The following is a 19,112-nucleotide window of genomic DNA, read 5'->3' on the forward strand; positions in this document are numbered from 1 at the left end:
GTCAGGGTTAGAGGGTGGGGGGGGGAGGGGAAGGAGAAACACTAGGTAATAGGTGAAACTGGGAGGGAGAGGGGTGAAGTAAAGAGTTGGGAAGTTGATTGGTGAAAGAGATACGGGGCTGGAGAAGGGGAAATATAATAGGAGAGGACAAAAGGTCATGGAAGAAAGAAAAAGGGGAGGAGCACCAGACAGGGGTGATGGGCAGGCAAGGAGGAGAGGGAAAAGGGAATGGGGAATGGTGGTGGGGGGGGGGGAAGCATTACCAGAAATTCGAGAAATCGATATTTATCCAATCAGGTTGGTAGCTACACAGAAGGAACATAAGGTGTTGTTCCTCTAACCTGAGCGTGGCCTCATCGCAATAGTATAGGCAGTCATGGATTGACATGTCGGAATGGGAAGTGGAATTAAAATGGGTGGCCACTGGGAGATCCCACTTTCTCTGGTGGACGGAGAGTAGGTGCTCGGTGAAGCAGTCTCCCAATCTACCATTTGGGCTGCAGTTGCCTGTTGATGATACATTGAGAGCTTTGATTGTGTGCCGGTCTAGTTGGATTTTTCTCAACCATTCACATCCAAAAAGTGTTGGCCCTCCACTTTTCAACGCAAAGCTCTAACTGCTGTGTTTTGCCTCTGTACATTACATTCACTTTCAGTTTGCCTTTGGGAGATGGGTTTTCACCTATGTAAGTCTTTAGCATCACTGAGGTCTTTTCTAATGGTAGCTAGCCTCTGAAATTATAGACAGAGCTGACCCTGTACCCAGCTCCATTTTCAGTTTTACACCAGATAACGCTTGTTGTGATCCGTATGATTTTGCTATCTACTTCAGTGATGCTATACAGTCCTAGGCATGACAGTTCACCTTTGTCAGACTCTGTGTTGTCTGATTCAGTTTCACACTCAGTCACTTTTTGCATTTGTTTAGTTTTGTGTTTGAAACTTTTCACTCCGATTTTCTTTTTGATTGTGTTTCTTATCTGACTTGCACACTAAGTGGCCTTGTCTGTGACACTTACTGCAAACTTTTTCTTTGAACCAACAGACATTTGCAACATGGGAGGATTTGCCACATCGATAATATTTTGGGCTTTTTTTTCCACCATTCAGGGACGTTTTGTGCATTTCACATTTTAACCTCATTTTCTGTTGTTCCATCACATCTTTAACGATATTGCAATGATCAATGTCTGTTCTAAGGTTAGGTCTCTTTCTAACAGTAGCCTCTTTTGAGTGCTTTGACTAAAACATGCCACATACAAGTCTGTCTCTTAATGCATCAAGAAAGTCCATCGCTAAAGTCACAGTATTAAGAGGTTTACGCAGTTCTGCAATATATTCAGAAATGTTTTCATCCTTTAACTGGTTCCCTTTCTGAAATCCAGAACCTCAATGTCAATGTCAGACCAGCCATGATCTTATTGAATGATGGATCAGGCTCGATGGGCCAGATGGCCTACTCCCTCTCCTATTTCTTATGTTCTTTTTTTTAAAGTGATTGACAAAATTGCAACAATTTTGTCGAATGACTTGCTTGCTGGCTTTTCAGGAGTTACTAAATTGTGTACGAGACTGTACATTCTAACACCCATTAAGCTTAGAGGAGACTTTCTTTACCTCATCCTCATCGTTAGCATTACAATACAGTTCAACCCCATTGATAAATGATTCCTCATTAGCACTATCAAATTCATCAACTTTCCCGACAAATGCCATAGCCACATTATTTTTAGACAATAGACAATAGGTGCAGAAGTAGACCATTCGGCCCTTCGAGCCTGCACTGCCATTTTGAGATCATGGCTGATCAACTACTATCAATACCCGGTTCCTGCCTTGTCCCCATATCCCTTGATTCCCCTATCCATAAGATACCTATCTAGCTCCTTCTTGAAAGCATCCAGAGAATTGGCCTCCACTACCTTCCGAGGCAGTGCATTCCACACCCCTGCAACTCTCTGGGAGAAGACGTTTTTTTCTTAACTCTGTCCTAAATGACCTACCCCTTATTCTCAAACCATGCCCTCTGGTACTGGACTCTCCCAGCATCTGGAACATATTTCCTGCCTCTATCTTGTCCAATCCCTTAATAATCTTATATGTTTCAATCAGATCCCCTCTCAATCTCCTTAATTCCAGCGTGTACAAGCCCAGTCTCTCTAACCTCTCTGCGTAAGACAGTCCAGACATCCCAGGAATTAACCTCGTGAATCTACGCTGCACTTCCTCTACAGCCAGGATGTCCTTCCTTAACCCGGAGACCAAAACTGTACACAATACTCCAGGTGTGGTCTCACCAGGGCCCTGTACAAATGCAAAAGGATTTCCTTGCTCTTGTACTCAATTCGCTTTGTAATAAAGGCCAACATTCCATTAGCCTTCTTCACTGCCTGCTGCACTTGCTCATTCACCTTCAGTGACTGATGAACAAGGACTCCTAGATCTCTTTGTATTTCTCCCTTACCTAACTCTACACCGTTCAGATAATAATCTGCCTTCCTGTTCTTACTCCCAAAGTGGATAACCTCACACTTATTCACATTAAACATCATCTGCCAAGTATCTGCCCACTCACCCAGCCTATCCAAGTCACCCTGAATTCTCCTAACATCATCACATGTCACCCTGCCACCCAGCTTAGTATCATCAGCAAATTTGCTGATGTTATTTTCAATGCCTTCATCCAAATCGTTGACATAAATTGTAAACAGCTGTGGTCCCAATACCGAGCCCTGTGGCACCCCACTAGTCACCACCTGCCATTCCGAGAAACACCCATTCACCGCTACCCTTTGCTTTCTATCTGCCAACCAGTTTTCTATCCATGTCAATGCCTTCCCCCCGATGCCCTGAGCTTTGATTTTACCCACCAATCTCCTATGTGGGACCTTATCAAATGCCTTCTGAAAATCGAGGTACACTACATCCACTGGATCTCCCCCGTCTAACTTCCTGGTTACATCCTCGAAAAACTCCAACAGATCAGTAAAGCATGATTTACTTTAGTTTGTCTCGCTGTGCCTCCCTCACTGTGCACTGTGCTCACGTGCTCTTTTCTAGCATCCGTGACGGCTCCCCTTTGTCTCCTTTAGAGTACAGAGAGCTGGCCAGTAAAAACCAGCCCCTCCAAAGGAACCTTTATCGAGCATATGGTGAAAAGTAGAGAAATAGGTGTCATAGTCCAGGATGTCATTCCATTGGAAGCTTAACATATTTCTTTTCTGTTAATTTCTGTTAACTGGGGATTGAATTCGAGGGCTGTGAGGTTATGTTGCAGCTCTATAGTACTGCTGGTTAGACAACACCTGGAGTATTGTGTTCAATATTGGTCACTCATTATAGGAAGGATTTAGAGAAGGTGGAGAGGAGATTTACCAGGGTGCTGCCTGGATTAGAGAGCATGTCTAATTAGGAAGGTTTGAAAGAGGTAGGACTTTTCTCTTTGGAGTGAAGGAGGATAAGAGGTGACTTGATAGAGGTGTAAAAGATGGTAAGAGATACAGACAGAGTGAACAGCCAGCAGCACCTTTTCCCAGGGTGGAAAAGACTAACGCAAGAGGTCAGAATTTTAAGGCGCTTTTAGAAAAATATAGGTCAGGATGTCAGAGGTAAGGTTATTTTTAAAAAAAGAGACTAGTGGGTACATGGAATACACTGTTAGGGGGTGGTAGAGGCAGATAGATTAGGGACCTTTAAGAAACTCTTGGATGCACACATGGATGAAAGAAAAATGGAGGGCTATGTGGGAGGGAAGGGTTAAATTGATCTTGGGGTAGGTTAAAAGATAGGCACAGCTTCATGGGCTGAAGGGCCTGTACTATACTGAATTGTTACATGAGAATGACCTCCACGGTCCGCAGAGAACAAGCAGCAGCTTTGAGGATAAAACGAGAGCAGTGGCTAGAGGGATAGAGGATCGAGATGGACGTTATTTACTTGGATTTCCAGAAGTCATTCGATAAGATGCCACATAAAAGACTTACCCATAAGATAAAGATGCATAGAGTTGGGGTGATGTATTAGCATGGATAGAGGATTGGTTAACTAATAGAAAGCAGAGTTGGGATACATGGATGTTTCTCTGGGGGATAATCTGTGGTGAGTGGTGTGCTGTAGGGGTCAGTGCTGGGCCCGCAACTGTTCATTAACGACCTGGAAGAGGGGATCGAGTGTAGTGTATCTAAGTTTGCTGATGACACTAAATTGAGTGGAAAAGCAAATTATGCAGAGGATATTGAGAGTCTGCAGAGAGATATAGGTAGGTTAAGTGAGTGGGTAAGGGTCTGGCAGATGGAATACAATGTTAGTAAATGCGAGATCATCCACTTTGGAAGGAAAAATGGAAGAGCAGATTATTATTTAAATGGTAAAAAATTGAGGCACGCTGCCGTGCAGAGGGACTTGGGAGTGCTCGTGCATGAATCACAAAAGGTTGGTTTGCAGGTGCAGCAGGCTATCAAGAAGGCAAATGGAATGTTGGCCCTCATTGCTAGAGGGATTGAATTTAAGAGCAGGGAGGTCATGCTGCAACTATACAGGGTACTGGTGAGGCCGCACCTGGAGTACTGCGTGCAGTTCTGGTCTCTTTGCTTGAGGAAGGATATACTGGCTTTGGAGGTGGTGCAGAGGAGGTTCACCAGGTTGATTCCAGAGATGAGGGAGTTGGACCATGAGGAGAGATTGAGTTGCCTGGGACTGTACTTGCTGGAATTCAGAAGAATGAGAGGAGATATTATAGAAATATATAAAATTATGAAGGGATTAGATAAGATAGAGGCAGGAAAGTTGTTTCCACTGGTAGGCGAGACTAGAACTTGGGGACATAGTCTCAAGATTTGGGGGAGTAGATTTAGGACGGAGATGAGGAAGAACTGGTTCTCCCAGAGAGTGATGAATCTGTGGAATTCTCTGCCCTGTGAAGCAGTGGAGGCTACCTCAGTAAATATATTTAATAAAGGTTGGATAGATTTTTGCATAGTAGAGGAATTAAAGATTATGGGGAAAAGACAGGTAGATGGAGATGAGTCCATGGTGATCAACCATGATCTTATTGAATGACAGAGCAGGCTCGACGGGCCAGATGGTCAACTCCTGTTCCTATTTCTTTTGAAAGAAGAGACTGAACAACCAAAAGACCCAAACACTAACAAGAGGCACCACTTACTCTTGCCCACACTGCACCAGAATAGGTAGATCTCAGGTTGGCTTCTCCAGCCATCTGAGGACCTATCAACAGCTCATTCTCTGGGAGACCACACTGTGATTCGAGTGATCACACTGTTGCTCTTACTACCACTGTCTATATTCTAATATCATTATTCTGGGAAATCAAATCCATGAAACACTTTAAAACTTCTACCATCAAAACAAAATGATTCACACATTTGTCACTGCTCTCCCAACAGTTCAAGTCAGCCCCCAGTAAGAAGGTGTCGATAGCAGGATGGATGGTGGTTCTGCCCGACGACCCAGAGCACCCGAATATCTTCCAGCTGAGTGACCCGGATAAAGGTGAGGAGAAGGTCCCTTCAGGAAACCCCTTAAACACCAAGGATCTGGTGGCGTGGTGACACAGGTGGTTAGAACTGCTGCTTTAGAGTTCCAGTGGCCCAGGTTCAATCCTAATGTCTGTCTGTGTGGATTTTGCATGATCTGATGCAGCCATGTGTTGCAATGGTACGAAGTTGCTACTGCGACCGTTCTCGAAGTGCAGCACGCAGTACTAGTCGTCCACTTACAGGCAGGATGTCATGAAAAGCCGGAAAAGTGTAGACAAGAATGAATCCAGGATGGAGAAATCGAGATACAAGGACATACAGTAACTGTGCAAAAGTCTTAGGCACATATATATAGCTAGGGTGCCTAAGACTTCTGCACAGTACTGCATTTGTCAACGCAGAGCAGACAGTGAGTTTGTAAGTCTGGCGGGAGCAAAGTACGTTGGGAATGGTGAGGGTGGAGTGCCGTGGGAGGGGTTTGGGACAGGTAGCAGAGATGGAGTGCTGGGGTGGGAATGTGGCATGGGTGTAGACACACCCTGTCCTGAGAATCCAACCAAGGTCATTTGATTCCAAACATTTAGTTTATTGATCATTACTGAATGTCTTTCTGACGCTTCCCATTCCCATTCAGTCATCCATGATTCCCCTCTCCCTGCCCTGTTCCCACTCTCAGTCCACCATGGAGACCCATATCAGAATCAGGTTTATCGTCACTCACATACGTCTTGAAACTTGTTTTTTCTTGTGTGGCAGCAGTACAGTACAATACGTAAAATTACTACAGTCCTGTGCAATAGTCTCAGGTGCCCTAGTTATCTATATATGTGCCTAAGACTTTTGCACAGTACTGTAGAAGATAGAATAGTATAGCACAATACAGGCCCTTCAGCCCATGATGTTGTGCTGACCCTTTAAGCTACTCCAGGATCAATCTAATGCTTCCTCCCACTTCATTTTCCATTCACCCATGTGCCTACAATTCTCTTCAATCTCCTGAATGTATCTGCCTCTACAACCACCCCCAGTAGTGCATTCCACATACTTACCTCTGATATTCCCCCTTGCACCTGAGGGAGCACTGGGGGGCCTCAGTTTCATGTTTCACCAGACTGTGCAGACTTGCACCAGAGACTGCGTGTGGAGTTGAAAGGGCAGTGGGGTAGACCTATCAGTGTGAGCTGCAGGAACGCAGTCTGTATGTGGATGAATTAAAAATACTGGGGACACTGAAATTGTGAAATACAATTAGAAGTACCTAGCCGCCCAGGCTGCATTTGCAGAGAGAGAAGGCAGTATTTCAGGTTTAGGACTTTTCAGCACACTAAACAAATAGTAAACAATAGTTTACTGTTTTTAAATAGTGTTCATTTGGTATCAGCTCTGAAGTTTCCTGCGCGCGTTAAAGCACCAAGGCAATTCCGGAAAAGCAAGTTGCTCTCGCTATAGCCATGCATCTGCTTGTATTGACAGGAAATGTTTACAAGTTCCAGACCAGCTCACGGTTTCATGCAATCCTGTGGCACAAACACTTGGATGATGCTTGCAAGAGCAACAGACCACAGGTAGGTGTTCAGTAATCAAAGACCCCGCACGCTTCTTCACCCTACTTATTAACCCTCCCCCCGTGCTGGACGTTCTCTTCTCTCCCCTCTCGCATCAGGCTGAAGATACATACAGAAGTCTGAAAGCACATACCACCAGGGCAGCTTCTACCCCACTGTTATATCATTGGATGATAAGATGGACTGTAGTGTTCTCGCACAGGTGTAAAAACTCTGAACTAAACACCAAGTTTAAACCATAGACAATGAGGCACGATCCCAGTAAGATTAACCGTTTACTGTTCACTCTTCCACATTAACATATGGTGAAAACTGTTGATAAAACAATACAAAATATATACAGTATTAGTTTCCTTCTTGGCATCACACTTACATCATAAATACTTGCAAAAATACAACTACAACAAATGATATTACATTAAAATTCGACATAGTCAGAATCTACCTACGCCATCAACTGCTTTAAATACTTCAACACAAACTATCCAGTAACACTTTCAATAGAACAAGAAAATAACTATCAACCGTCATTACTTTCAACAGAATCAGTGTTAACATTTTTACTTCAACATATTGATTATCTTATGAACTTACGGCATTGCTTCTATGATGTTTCTTAGTGCGTAGAAAGAAACTTTTCTCGCGCTGATCCTGCACACACAAGCCCCCTCCTTCCCGTTTCTCCAAACCGGTATTTTCCCACAAGACGCAGCGAAACCGGGTGTGATGTCATCGCATGCCGCGATACATCACAGACAACGAATTTACTTTCAACAACCTTAACTTTAACTAGAAAATAATTACAAACGAATTACTAAAGCAAAAATGTAATAAAACTAAACAAATGCCTTAAGGGCAACACATGGACTCTTGGCTTTAACCTACCTCTTTGTGATCTGTGTACCTTATGGTCTGCTAATGGCTCTTTCTCTGTATTGTAATCACTTTATTCTGAACTCTGTCATTGGTTTCCCTTGTATAATCTCGATATTGTCCGTGTGATTCTTCGTCACCTGGAGAGCACTGACACTGCAGTGATATCAAACGCTTACTGACGTGCACTGAGTCCAAACGTGTGTAATGCCCTAGTGTTAAATAGGTCTCAACTTGTGTTGGCATTGTAGCCCTTGTTCTGGGTACCAGACTCCTTTAATTTCCCATTGTCACTGATTGGCCACATCTTCACCTTATCACTTGGAGTCACAGATAACTACAGCACAGAAACAGGTCCTTCAATCCAACTCGTCTGTGCTGAACTATTATTTTGCCTAGTCCCATCAGTTGCAGGATAAAGTTTGTGAACCCTTTGCAGTAATTACTCATAAAGTGTGGTCAGATAGTCATCCAAGTCACAATAATAGGCAATCAATCAGCCTAAACTAGTAACACACACACAATCATACGTTTCACGGCTTTATTAAACACATTGTTTAATCATTCACAGTCCAATCTGAAGTATATGAACCTTTATATTTAATAACTGATAGAACCTCCTTTAGCAACAATAACCTCCACCAAATATTTCCTGTAGCTGCTGATCAGACTTGCACAATGGTGAAGAGGGACTTTAAACCATTCCTCCATACAAAACTGTTTCAGTTCATCAATATTTCAGAGATACCTTGCATGAACAGCCTTCTTCAGATCATGTCAAAGAATCTCAATTAGGTTAAAGTCTGGAATCAAACTTGGCCATTCCAAAACACAAATTTTCTTCTTTTTAAACCATTCTGTTGTTGATTTACTCATGTTTTGGATCATTGTCTTGTTGCATCATCCAACTTCTATTAAGCTTCAGGTGACAGACCAATACTCTGACATTCTCCTGTAAAATGTCTTGATACGATTTTGAATTAATTGTTCCCTCAATGATTGTAAGCTGTCCAGGGCCTAAAGCAGCCCCAAACCATGATGCTCCTTTCACCATGCTTCACAATTGGGTGAGGATTTGGTGTTGGTGTGCAGTGCGCTTTTCCCTCCAAGCATAGGGTGTGCATTTCTGCCAGAAAGTTCAACTTATGCCTCATCTGTCCACAAAATATTGTCCCAGAAACATCGTGGAACATCCAGATAGTCTCTTGCAAACTTGACTTGCAGCAATGTTTTTTTTTTGGAGAGCAGTGGTTCCCTCCGTGGTGTCTTTCCATGAACACCATTCTTGTTCAGTGTTTTTCTTACAGTGGGCACATGAACAGAGATTTTAGCAAACCTGAGAGAGATTTCTGCAGGTCTTTTGCTGTTGCCCTTGGGTTCTTTTTCACCTCCTTCAACACTGCACGTTGTGCTCTTGGTGTGATCTTTGCAGGACGCCCATTCCTAGGGAGAGTAGCAGCAGTACTGAGTTTCCTCCACTTGTGGACAATTTCTCTTACTGTGGACTTATGAACACTCGGGTCTATTAGAAATGCTATTATAGTCTTCTCCAGCTTCGTGCATCTCTACATTTCTTCTAAAGTCCTCTGAAAGTTGTTTTGATTGAGGGATGGTGCACATAAACAGATCTTTCTTGAGAAGAGCAGGCTCTGTCAGTAACCTGACTTTGTGTATCTTTTTATAGGGTAGGGCACCTCCCCAATCCACACCTCAAATCTCATCTCATTGATTGGAACACCTGACTCCAAATCGGTTTTGTAGAAGGCATTACCCCAGAGGTTCACATACATTTTTGAACCCTGACTGATTGTTTAAGTGGTGTACTCAGCAATGATGAGAAGAAGTACAATTGTTTGTGTGTTATTAGTTTAGGCAGATTGTGTTTGCCTAACATTACTTACATGAAGATCAGACCATATTTTATGAGTAATTAAAGCAGAAAAATAGGTAATTGCAAAGGGTTCACAAACTTTTTCTTGCAACTGTATCCTCCCCACCCAAACTTCTCTTACTCTCCAGCACAGCACAGAAGGGAGTAGGGAGGGGTTCAAGGTCAATTTATTAGCAAAGCACACACGTGTCACCATATACTAAGCTGAAAGTATAAAGAAACACAAACGAAACAATGAGAAGCCTCACACAAGGACAGACAACCAATGTTTAAAAAACAAATTGGTCAAATACAGAAAAAAGATATAATAATAAATCAGCAATAAATATTGATAACATGAGTTGCAGACTCCCTTGAAAGGGAGTCCATAGGCTGTGGAATCAGTGTAGGGGTGATTGATGCGTCCACTCTATCGCACACAGTGCTGGATGCTGTGCATAAGTCATCATGGTCAAACCCGGGCCATAGTTTGGATGTTCCTAATGCAAGATGAAGGGCACAAGCAAAACCATCGATGGTCTTTGATTAACTTGTTCCCTTTTCTTCCAGATACCCGCCAACCTCATGTCGTTTGAGTGAACGTTTGAAGACAGCACACAAGATGTGATCAAAAGTGCCAACCCAAGCAATGGGAAATCAAGCTATTCAATGGATTAATAACAAGGAAAAGTGAAGAAAAAGATCTTTACAGAGTTATTTGTTCATCGACTGCCAGCATTGAATACCGAAGCACTTTTTTTTGGACACTCTTATTACATGACACCCCCCCCCCCCCCCAAAAATGATTTTGGTAGGTTTTTGGGGGGAAAAAAGTGATTGTCTGATCCAAATTCAAGGTGTTGGCCACAGAGATTAGGCAGAGCTTCAGACTACTTCACGAAGAGGGCAGTTAGTGACCAAGGTACGGTGTGTAATGACTGCTGCCCAAAACATTTTTTTTTAATGTTTGGTTTTTATTATTAAGCTGCTTTATCGTGAACAACTTTTTAGCCCATGTTGGGTATTAACTTTCTTATGCACTAAACAAGAAACTACTGACAGTATTAGTAGGCTGCATTGAGTAGCATTTAGGGAAATAAATCAGTGAGTGAGGATTTTTTTTAAATGAAATGCACTGAATTGTCTGGTGGACTTGGCAACTGCCTCTGCATTGATGATCAGTATGTGTGTTGTTCTTGCATTTCTTGCCTGGTGAACTCATTGTGATATTCAAGCAAATCCAACAGTTTTAAGCCCATTCCACCCCACCCCAACCTTATGACATTGCTTCCAACTGACCTTACCTGGCAGTATTCCAAAGAGGATTGGTTGGAGTTCTGGCCCAAGCATCTTTCCAGAGGTTTGGAAAGGGGTGGATCAGAATAGCAAGGAGAATGAAGGTCCAATTTGTCCCTGTAACCCCGATCCAGCAACTTTAACACATCCTGTACCGCACTGGGTTTCCGTGCTTGTGTCTGATTTAACAAGTTATCCTCTCAACAAACGTAGATAACATTCTGAACACGGGAGTTCCTGCAGGTGCTGGAAATCCAGAGCAACACACAAAAAACGCTGGAGGAACTCAGCAGGTCTATGGAGAGATATAAGCAGTCAATGTTTCAAGCCAAGACCTTTAATCAGGACAGGAATGGAAGAGAGAAGAAGCCAGAATAAGATGGGAAGGAAGATGGGCTTCACCTATCACCTTCCAGCTTATACTCATTAGGTGAAGGTACAATCTCTTACTCCCACCACCTTATTCTGGCTTCTTCCCACTTCCTTTCCAGTCCTTATGAAGTGTCTCGGCCCAAAATATCAACTCCTTCTTTTCATAGATGCTTTCTGACCTACTGAGTTCCTCCAGCACTTGGAGAGTAATGCTCAAGATAACATCCTGACCTGACGCAGGCAGCATTTTCTGTTTGTTTTCAGCTTTCCAGTATTGTATCATTCTCTTCTGCCATTCAACTGGCTTCCAGCACATTTAAAAGTATTTTCCAGTTACTCAGTATCATTTTGTGATTCAAGTGAAAGTCATATGTTACAGTGTAATCTATGATATGCTTCATTTGTTATGAATTATTTAAGAGTTGTATATAATAGACAAGGTATTAATCATAACCAGAGTTCACATTGGCTTCATAGTCCATAAAAGTGAAACTTGATAAGGTTTTGATTATTTGAAGAGGACAAGTGTTTCTATTTGAAAATTATTTTCTACTACTGCATTTAGCTCCATTTCATGATTTCCACTTAAAATGTTCTATTAATGGAAGAAACATTCAAACAAGCGAACATGACTATTTTCTGTGGTCCTTCATTAGACAGGTCAGGATGCCCCCTGGACAAACAACATGGGCAGCAGACAAGAGTTACAGATCAGCCTCTGGAATGCATTCATTTGCAGATTTTGAGGAAGAGCAAAAGAAATTGCTCACATTTCCTGCTCAGGAGTGTTGACTATTTTGTCTCCTAACCCTTCTGTCCCTCTGATTCTAAAACACAGAACTCAGTAGCATGTATAGTTAAAATACATGGTCACATTTGAAGCTCTACAAAGAATGATTCCTTAATACTCTGGCCTCCCTGCTTCAGTCTTGCTTTGAGCAGGGACCAGGGGAAGGATGACGTTGAGCAGGTCACCCATCTGCAGCCAGATCAAGGGAAAGATCTTTAAACTCCATCTGTCTTCCAGTGTGTTTTGGAAGGTATCTGCCCAGCAGGCATATATAGGTCTTTTCATTCATGTGGCATTATTGAGAGTTGTGGGAGTGAAACCTGACCCGTGCTACACATCTTTTCAGTGGCGCCCTCAGTTACAGTCTAGCCCCGGGTAATATGTAACCAGCATTATCTCTCACAATCAACAGAGCTGAGTTCCTACAATAATCAACAGCAGTACTTCAAAGTCTACGAAACATTTTACCTAGGAATGAAGAAACAGGCCAACTAAACCAAGGTGGTATCTTCTTTCTTCTAAACCTATCAGCATAACTCTCTAATCCCTTCACAATCATATGCTTGTCCAACCTCTCATTAACTGCTTCAGTGCTACTTGCCCACTCTTTGAGTAAAGTAGTTTATTCTGATTCATTTATTGGATTCCTAGGTGTCATATCTCACAGTAACAACCTAAAATTAGAGTCTATCCCTCATCAAGTGGAAATACATTTGCTGTAGAGGCTCAGTCAAAACCTCTTTTCCTGTTAAAGACTTCTATTAGGTTATGCCTCAGCCTCATTTTTGTCACTGACATGGATATAAACATCTTGAACGGCAGGATTACATTAAAATGTTCCAACAGATAAAATGCATTCGATGCGCATTTCCCATTAGGTGAGCCATTGAGAATTATTGCAACCTGTTCAGTTGGTTTTGTACAGACAAAGTACAGGCTCATTCATTTGTATAGTGAAAGCTTGTACCATCTTTCGAAGGCAACGACGGCCTCACTGCACAAAGTGTTTTGTTGGCCTTTTCTACTCCAACCAGTTCAATGTCTTTTTTTATACAAAACTATTTAAAGAACGTCCCATTAAGTGAGAATTACATCTCCAACCTAACAGCATTGCATTGGCTGTTTTAAGGAACAACGGTAGATTTATTTCATGACGATCTCAAAATTTTGATCCTCAAAGATGCTCCTGAAATTTGAATTCAAGAATTTAGCTGATGACCATTGATTTAATATCAGTGTATATCCCAACAGCAGAAAACAATTCCCTTTGCATCAGGGCTAGTCAAAAAATCAAAAAGGAGTCAATGTGAAGCCTAATTCTAAACAGTTAGTATAAATTAATTTTAATGTTTAGAATTGCTAGATATAGTTATTACAAACCTGCTTCCCTCATACAGCTGATCTGTGACCTTAACCTTATTTGTCTTTGCCTCATGCTCCTTAATTTATCTTACGAGCTGAGATGACAGATGACTGTTGATTTGTTTGGGTGCAATGTGACCCATCGACCTCCAACACTATCCACCCCCATGTTAAATTAAAGCACATTGGTACGACAAAGACCAGTGCAGGGTCAATAGATGTTGCCACTGTGAGTAAATAAGATAATATGTAAATTTTCATACAGTTCCAAGGGAAATATGTTGACAAAGGTAATTTGCATGCTATCTGTGTTGATGTGTTTTTATAATAATTGCTAAATTTCTGTTCTAACCACTGAACTCTGACTGCTCCATGGATGTTTTTTGCTAAATTCTGTTACCTCAGGCTTGTATCAAGTTGCTTTTTTTTTGTCAGCTTCTTACATTGATGGTGCAGTCTTCATTTATTCAGTCAAATAAATTGCTGTTAGAAACGTGTTCACAGGATGATCGGAATATTTTCTTGGGATCTCTGTACATTACATTTCTTCCCTGCATTACAAAAGCTTGGATTTGTATTCAGGTTATTGGAGGGCAGTCATTCAGTCTCAGAATCAATTGGGAGCACTGAACTCTTAAGGAAATAGCTAGTGCCTTCAAATTCAAAGTAAAATTTATTATCAAAGTATATATACATTTATTCATTACGTGCCATGTCATGTGACCTGGACGATCATGGTCCTGACCATAAACACGAGAGATTCTGCAGATGCTGGAAACCCAAAGCAACATGCACAAAATGCTGGAGGAACTCAACAGGTCAGGCAGCGTCTATAGAAATGAATAAACAGTCGACATTTCAGGCTGAGACCCTTCTTCAGGTCCTGAAAAAGGCCCTCAGCCTGAAATGTCAACTGTTTATCCATTTCTATACATGGCCTTGATCATGATTGTTCTTGGCAAATTTTTCTACACAAGTGGTTTGCCATTGCCTTCTTCTGGGCAGTGTCTTTACAAGATGGGTGACCCCAGCCATTAACAATACTCTTCAGAGATTATCTACCTGACATAACCAGGACTTGCGATATGCACCAGCTGTGCTTATGACTGTTGTGGAAACACCAACTAAGAACCCCAGAGTGACTTCGAGTTTCTTTTTAAGAGTTTATTAACATGATATGGAGAGTCTGCAGCAGTCTCCACTGCCATCAGAACTCTGATTTTAGGTTGTACAGAGCTTAAATTTATACAGCAAGACAAACTGCACATAACTTTGTTTGGCATCCCACGGTCAGTACATAATCATTTAAAAGACGTCAATTATCTCTCAGCACGAGTCTAACAGTTCTTCCTGTTTCCTGTTATCAGGACTTATAGTCTACCCCCAGATGCATCTTCGCTCCTCGTTTCAGAGGCCTAAAACATTATTAATTGGAGTTCCTGGTATTGTGCTTATCATCCAAGGTTATTCTCAACACGCATCAGCAGTCTTAAGCACAGATGTTCTAGAGTGGTCAAGTATCCCATCATACACTACTTTTAACCATTTCTACTACCATGACCATCCACCACCTGCTCCCACGGCTTCACATGACCCTGATTTGGGGGGGGGGGGGGAGGCTAAGCAGGTGCTACATCTTCTCTAAGGGTGACCTTCAGTCTAGCAGAGGGAAGGAGCACCCAGCACCTCCTTTGGTAGAGATGTCCCTCCATCCTGCCACCCAACATGTATGTTACTATACTGTATTCTACCTTGTGATTTGTATTCTTGCAGGCATTTACAGGAAAATAAAAACTACAATAAAATTACTGGAAAACTATTAAATGCTATACATAAACAAAGACTTAACAACCAATGTATCTTGGACTCAATCTTGGCAGCTTGACCAAATATAAGAGGGGACCAATGATCCAGAGAGTTAAGAGTGCTCAAACCAAGGACATTAATAGAGAGGTCTCTATAAGATGATGGGAGAGAGTCAATTGAAGACATACAGTAGGTCATAATTTCAGTTGGCCAAAAGCTTTATACTGCCCAGAGAGGCTTCCTGAAGAGATAAAAAAAAAGAAATTCTTACAGGTTTTGAGGAAAGCAGGTGGAGGAGGTACAGGGGAAGAATTCATTTCTGCTCATAGAAGACAAGAATTAATTCATCCTGGGAATTGATTAGGATATGGGAACAATCCAGAGATTAACAAAACATTCTTCCTTCAGGCTTCTAAACCAGAGTGAATAACTCAACTCATCTCAATGCTGAACTGACTCCACAATCTATGGACTCACTTTCAAGGACTGTACAACTCAGGATCTCAGTATATTTACTTCTTAACATTACTTGCACGATTTGTCTTCTTTAGTATGTTGGTTGTCCATTAGTCTTTATGTAATAGTTTTTAATAATGCCTGCAAGAAAATGACTCTCAGGGTTGTATATGGTGACATGTGTACTTTGACAATAAATTGACTGACTTTTCCACTCATGCCTGTGGCAGCTTAGACAGTTCTCCCTCAAATTTGTTCCAAATGAATCAAGTGACAGTGCAGATTTTCCCCAACACTGGTACTTCAGCATTCCAATATTCTGAGCAACCTGGATTCTGTGCATTGTGTTTTAAAGAAATGTCCAGTGCTATTAATCCCATCCAAATACAAATCCCTTTTTACTGTAGGTTTCCAATCCCCTAACATACTTAAGGCAGAATATTCCAACCACTCTTGGAATCTTTTCACTTGCATCTCGGCACCTGATACTTCCAAATTGACCCCGTGCAAACAGGTTACCCACAGATAACTCAACATAACTGATTGACTTCTGCGGTGGTATGGGTACAGATTAATTTGAGAATGAGTTTTTGCTAAAGGAAGTGAAAGAACATAAATGCCTGAAAGCCGTACACACAGTCGCCACTTTATTAGGTACACCTGCTCATTAATGCGCATAGCTAATCAGACAATCGTGGCAGCAACTCAATGCATACAAGACCACAAGACATAGGAGCAGAATTAGGCCATTTGGCCCAACCAGTCTGCTCCACCATTCTGTCATGGCTGATTTATTATCCCTCTCAAGCCCATTCTGCTGCCTTCTCCCCATAGCTTTTCATACTGACTAATCAAGAACCTACAAACCTCTCCTTTAAGTACATCCCACAACCTGCATGCACACATGGTCAAGAGTTTCAGTTGTTGTTCAGGTCTAAGATCAGAATGGAGAAGAAATGTGCTCAAGTGACTGACTGTGGAATAATTGTTGGTGCCAGATGGGGTGGTTTGAGTATCTCAGAAACGACTGATCTGCGATTTTCACACGTAATGCAAAGCACGCCCATAAGCCAACATGTTGTCGTTGGACTTTGGATTCTTGTACAGAAGACATCAAGGACATTAAGATACAGATGTAAAATAATTAAGTTAAACACATACAATTGGGGGAAAAAAGTAAAAAACTTAAAATTAAGGTTTCCAATTGTTTTAAAAACTGTAACAGGCCATTATAGCCTAATGAGCCTGCACCACCCAATTACACCCATAAGACTGCAAGTCACAGGAGCAGAATGAAGCCATTCAGCCCATCGAGTACTGCACAGGGTCAAAGTCAGCTCCATGAGTACTAGCTCCATAGTATCAAAGGCTACAGGGAGCGGTGCCTCAGAAAGATGGCATCCATCATTAAGGATCTCTACACCCAGGACAAGCCCTCTCCTCATTGATGCCATGAGAAAGGAGGTACAGAAGCCTAAAGGAAAACAACTCAGCGATTCAGGAACAGCTTCTTCCTCTCTGTCATCTGATTTCTAAATGGACATTAAATCCATGGACACTACACAACTACTTTAAAAAAAAATTTCTGTTTAGGACTAGTTATTTTAACTGCCTAATATACATATACTTACTGTAATTCTGTCTTTTTTCTATATTTATAATGTATTGTATTATCAAATTTCATGACAAATTCCTGTGATATTAAATCTGATTCTGAAATATACCCAGATTCACCAACCTCCTCATCTCCATTTTAAAGGGATGCCCTTGTATTCTGAGGCTGTGACCAATTAATGTACTGATCCATAGGAATGTGGGAAGACACCAATGCGGTCATAGGGAGAACATACAAACTCCTTCTATACACCGTCAAAGATTAACCTGGGTCCCTGGCACGTTAGGCTACTTTGCTGCCCAGCTTATCAATGTACAGAACACCCCTCGACACACATCCATACAGAGTGGGAAGTCCAACTGGATTGGTTCAATTTAACATAGAACATAGAATAGTACAGCACATTACAGGCCCTTTGGCCCACAATGTTGTGCTGACCCTCAAACCCTGCCTCACATATAACCCCACACCTTAAATTCCTCCATATACCTGTCTAGTAGTCTCTTAAACTTCACTAGTGTGTCTGCCTCCACCACTGACTCAGGCAGTGCATTCCACGCACCAACCACTCTCCGAGTGAAAAACCTTCCTCTAATATCCCCCTTGAACTTCCCTCCCTTTAACTTAAAGCCATGTCCTCTTGTATTGAGCAGTGGTGCCCTGGGGAAGAGGCGCTGGCTGTCCACTCTGTCTATTCCTCTTAATATCTTGTACACCTCTATCATGTCTCCTCTCATCCTCCTTCTCTCCAAAGAGTAAAGCCCTAACTCCCTTAATTTCATGCACATTCTCATCTTGTTCACTGTATCAGGTAAGAGCGGATGCCTGGACATTTGCAACTGACCTGCCGGCACTCCAGCTCCTGATTTTACAACTGCTCAGGACACAGATACTGGCTTCACCTAATTAATCAGTGATGCAATGAAACTGCTATAGAAGTAGTAGTGTTATTGAAACAAGCAGGTCAGTAGAAAGTCACCACACTATTATATATGTCAAAACACCACACCATTATTATAAAACTAAGAAGTTCTGCAAATGCTGGAAATCCAGAGAAACACACAAAATGCTGAAGGAACTCAGCAGGTTAGGCAACATCCGTGGAAAGGAATAAACAGTCAATACTTCACACCAAGACCCTTCATCATGTCTAGTAAGAACTGTGCCTTCAATCATTTTCTTATAAAAAGTATACAGGAGATAAACATTTATTAATGCTGCAGGAAAGATGAGCCTGCATTTTGACAAAAAACCCTGTAAATTGGGTTTGAAACTCTCACTGAAGGGAATTCATTATTTTGCAATGCGAGCACCAGCTGGTTGATATTTAAATTCTCACTTTCTATCATGTTTGGCAGACCACATTTGGAGTATTGTGAGCAGCTTCGGGCCTCATATCTAAAGAAGGATGCGCAGGCATTGGAAAAGTTTTTGAGAAGGAAAGAGTTAATGTATTAGGAATGTTGGATGGCTCTGCAGCTGTATTTGCTAGAGTTTGGAATGACTGGGTAGATGAAGGGGTGGGGGTGGGGGGAAAGAGATCTCATTGAAACCTACCAAATATCAAAAGGCCTAGATTGAGGAGGATGTTTCCTATAGTGGGAGAGTC

General features: G+C 41.9%; 1 protein-coding gene across 5 annotated transcripts in view; it reads left to right on the forward strand.

Annotated features, from left to right (window-relative positions):
* The window catches only part of ralgps1 (Ral GEF with PH domain and SH3 binding motif 1), a 726,899-nt gene extending 712,776 nt beyond the window's left edge, over positions 1-14,123 (forward strand). For all 5 annotated transcript variants that reach the window (XM_073052641.1, XM_073052645.1, XM_073052644.1 and 2 more), the window contains 3 exons: positions 5,406-5,511; positions 6,972-7,063; positions 10,377-14,123. In XM_073052641.1, coding sequence (XP_072908742.1) covers positions 5,406-5,511; positions 6,972-7,063; positions 10,377-10,406 — 228 coding nt within the window. In that variant the 3' untranslated portion in view covers positions 10,407-14,123. The remainder of the gene's footprint in view (positions 1-5,405; positions 5,512-6,971; positions 7,064-10,376) is intronic.
* The last annotated feature ends 4,989 nt before the right edge of the window (positions 14,124-19,112 follow it).

This window comes from Hemitrygon akajei, chromosome 7, assembly GCF_048418815.1.
Source record: "Hemitrygon akajei chromosome 7, sHemAka1.3, whole genome shotgun sequence".
NCBI classification, from domain to species: Eukaryota; Metazoa; Chordata; class Chondrichthyes; order Myliobatiformes; family Dasyatidae; genus Hemitrygon; species Hemitrygon akajei.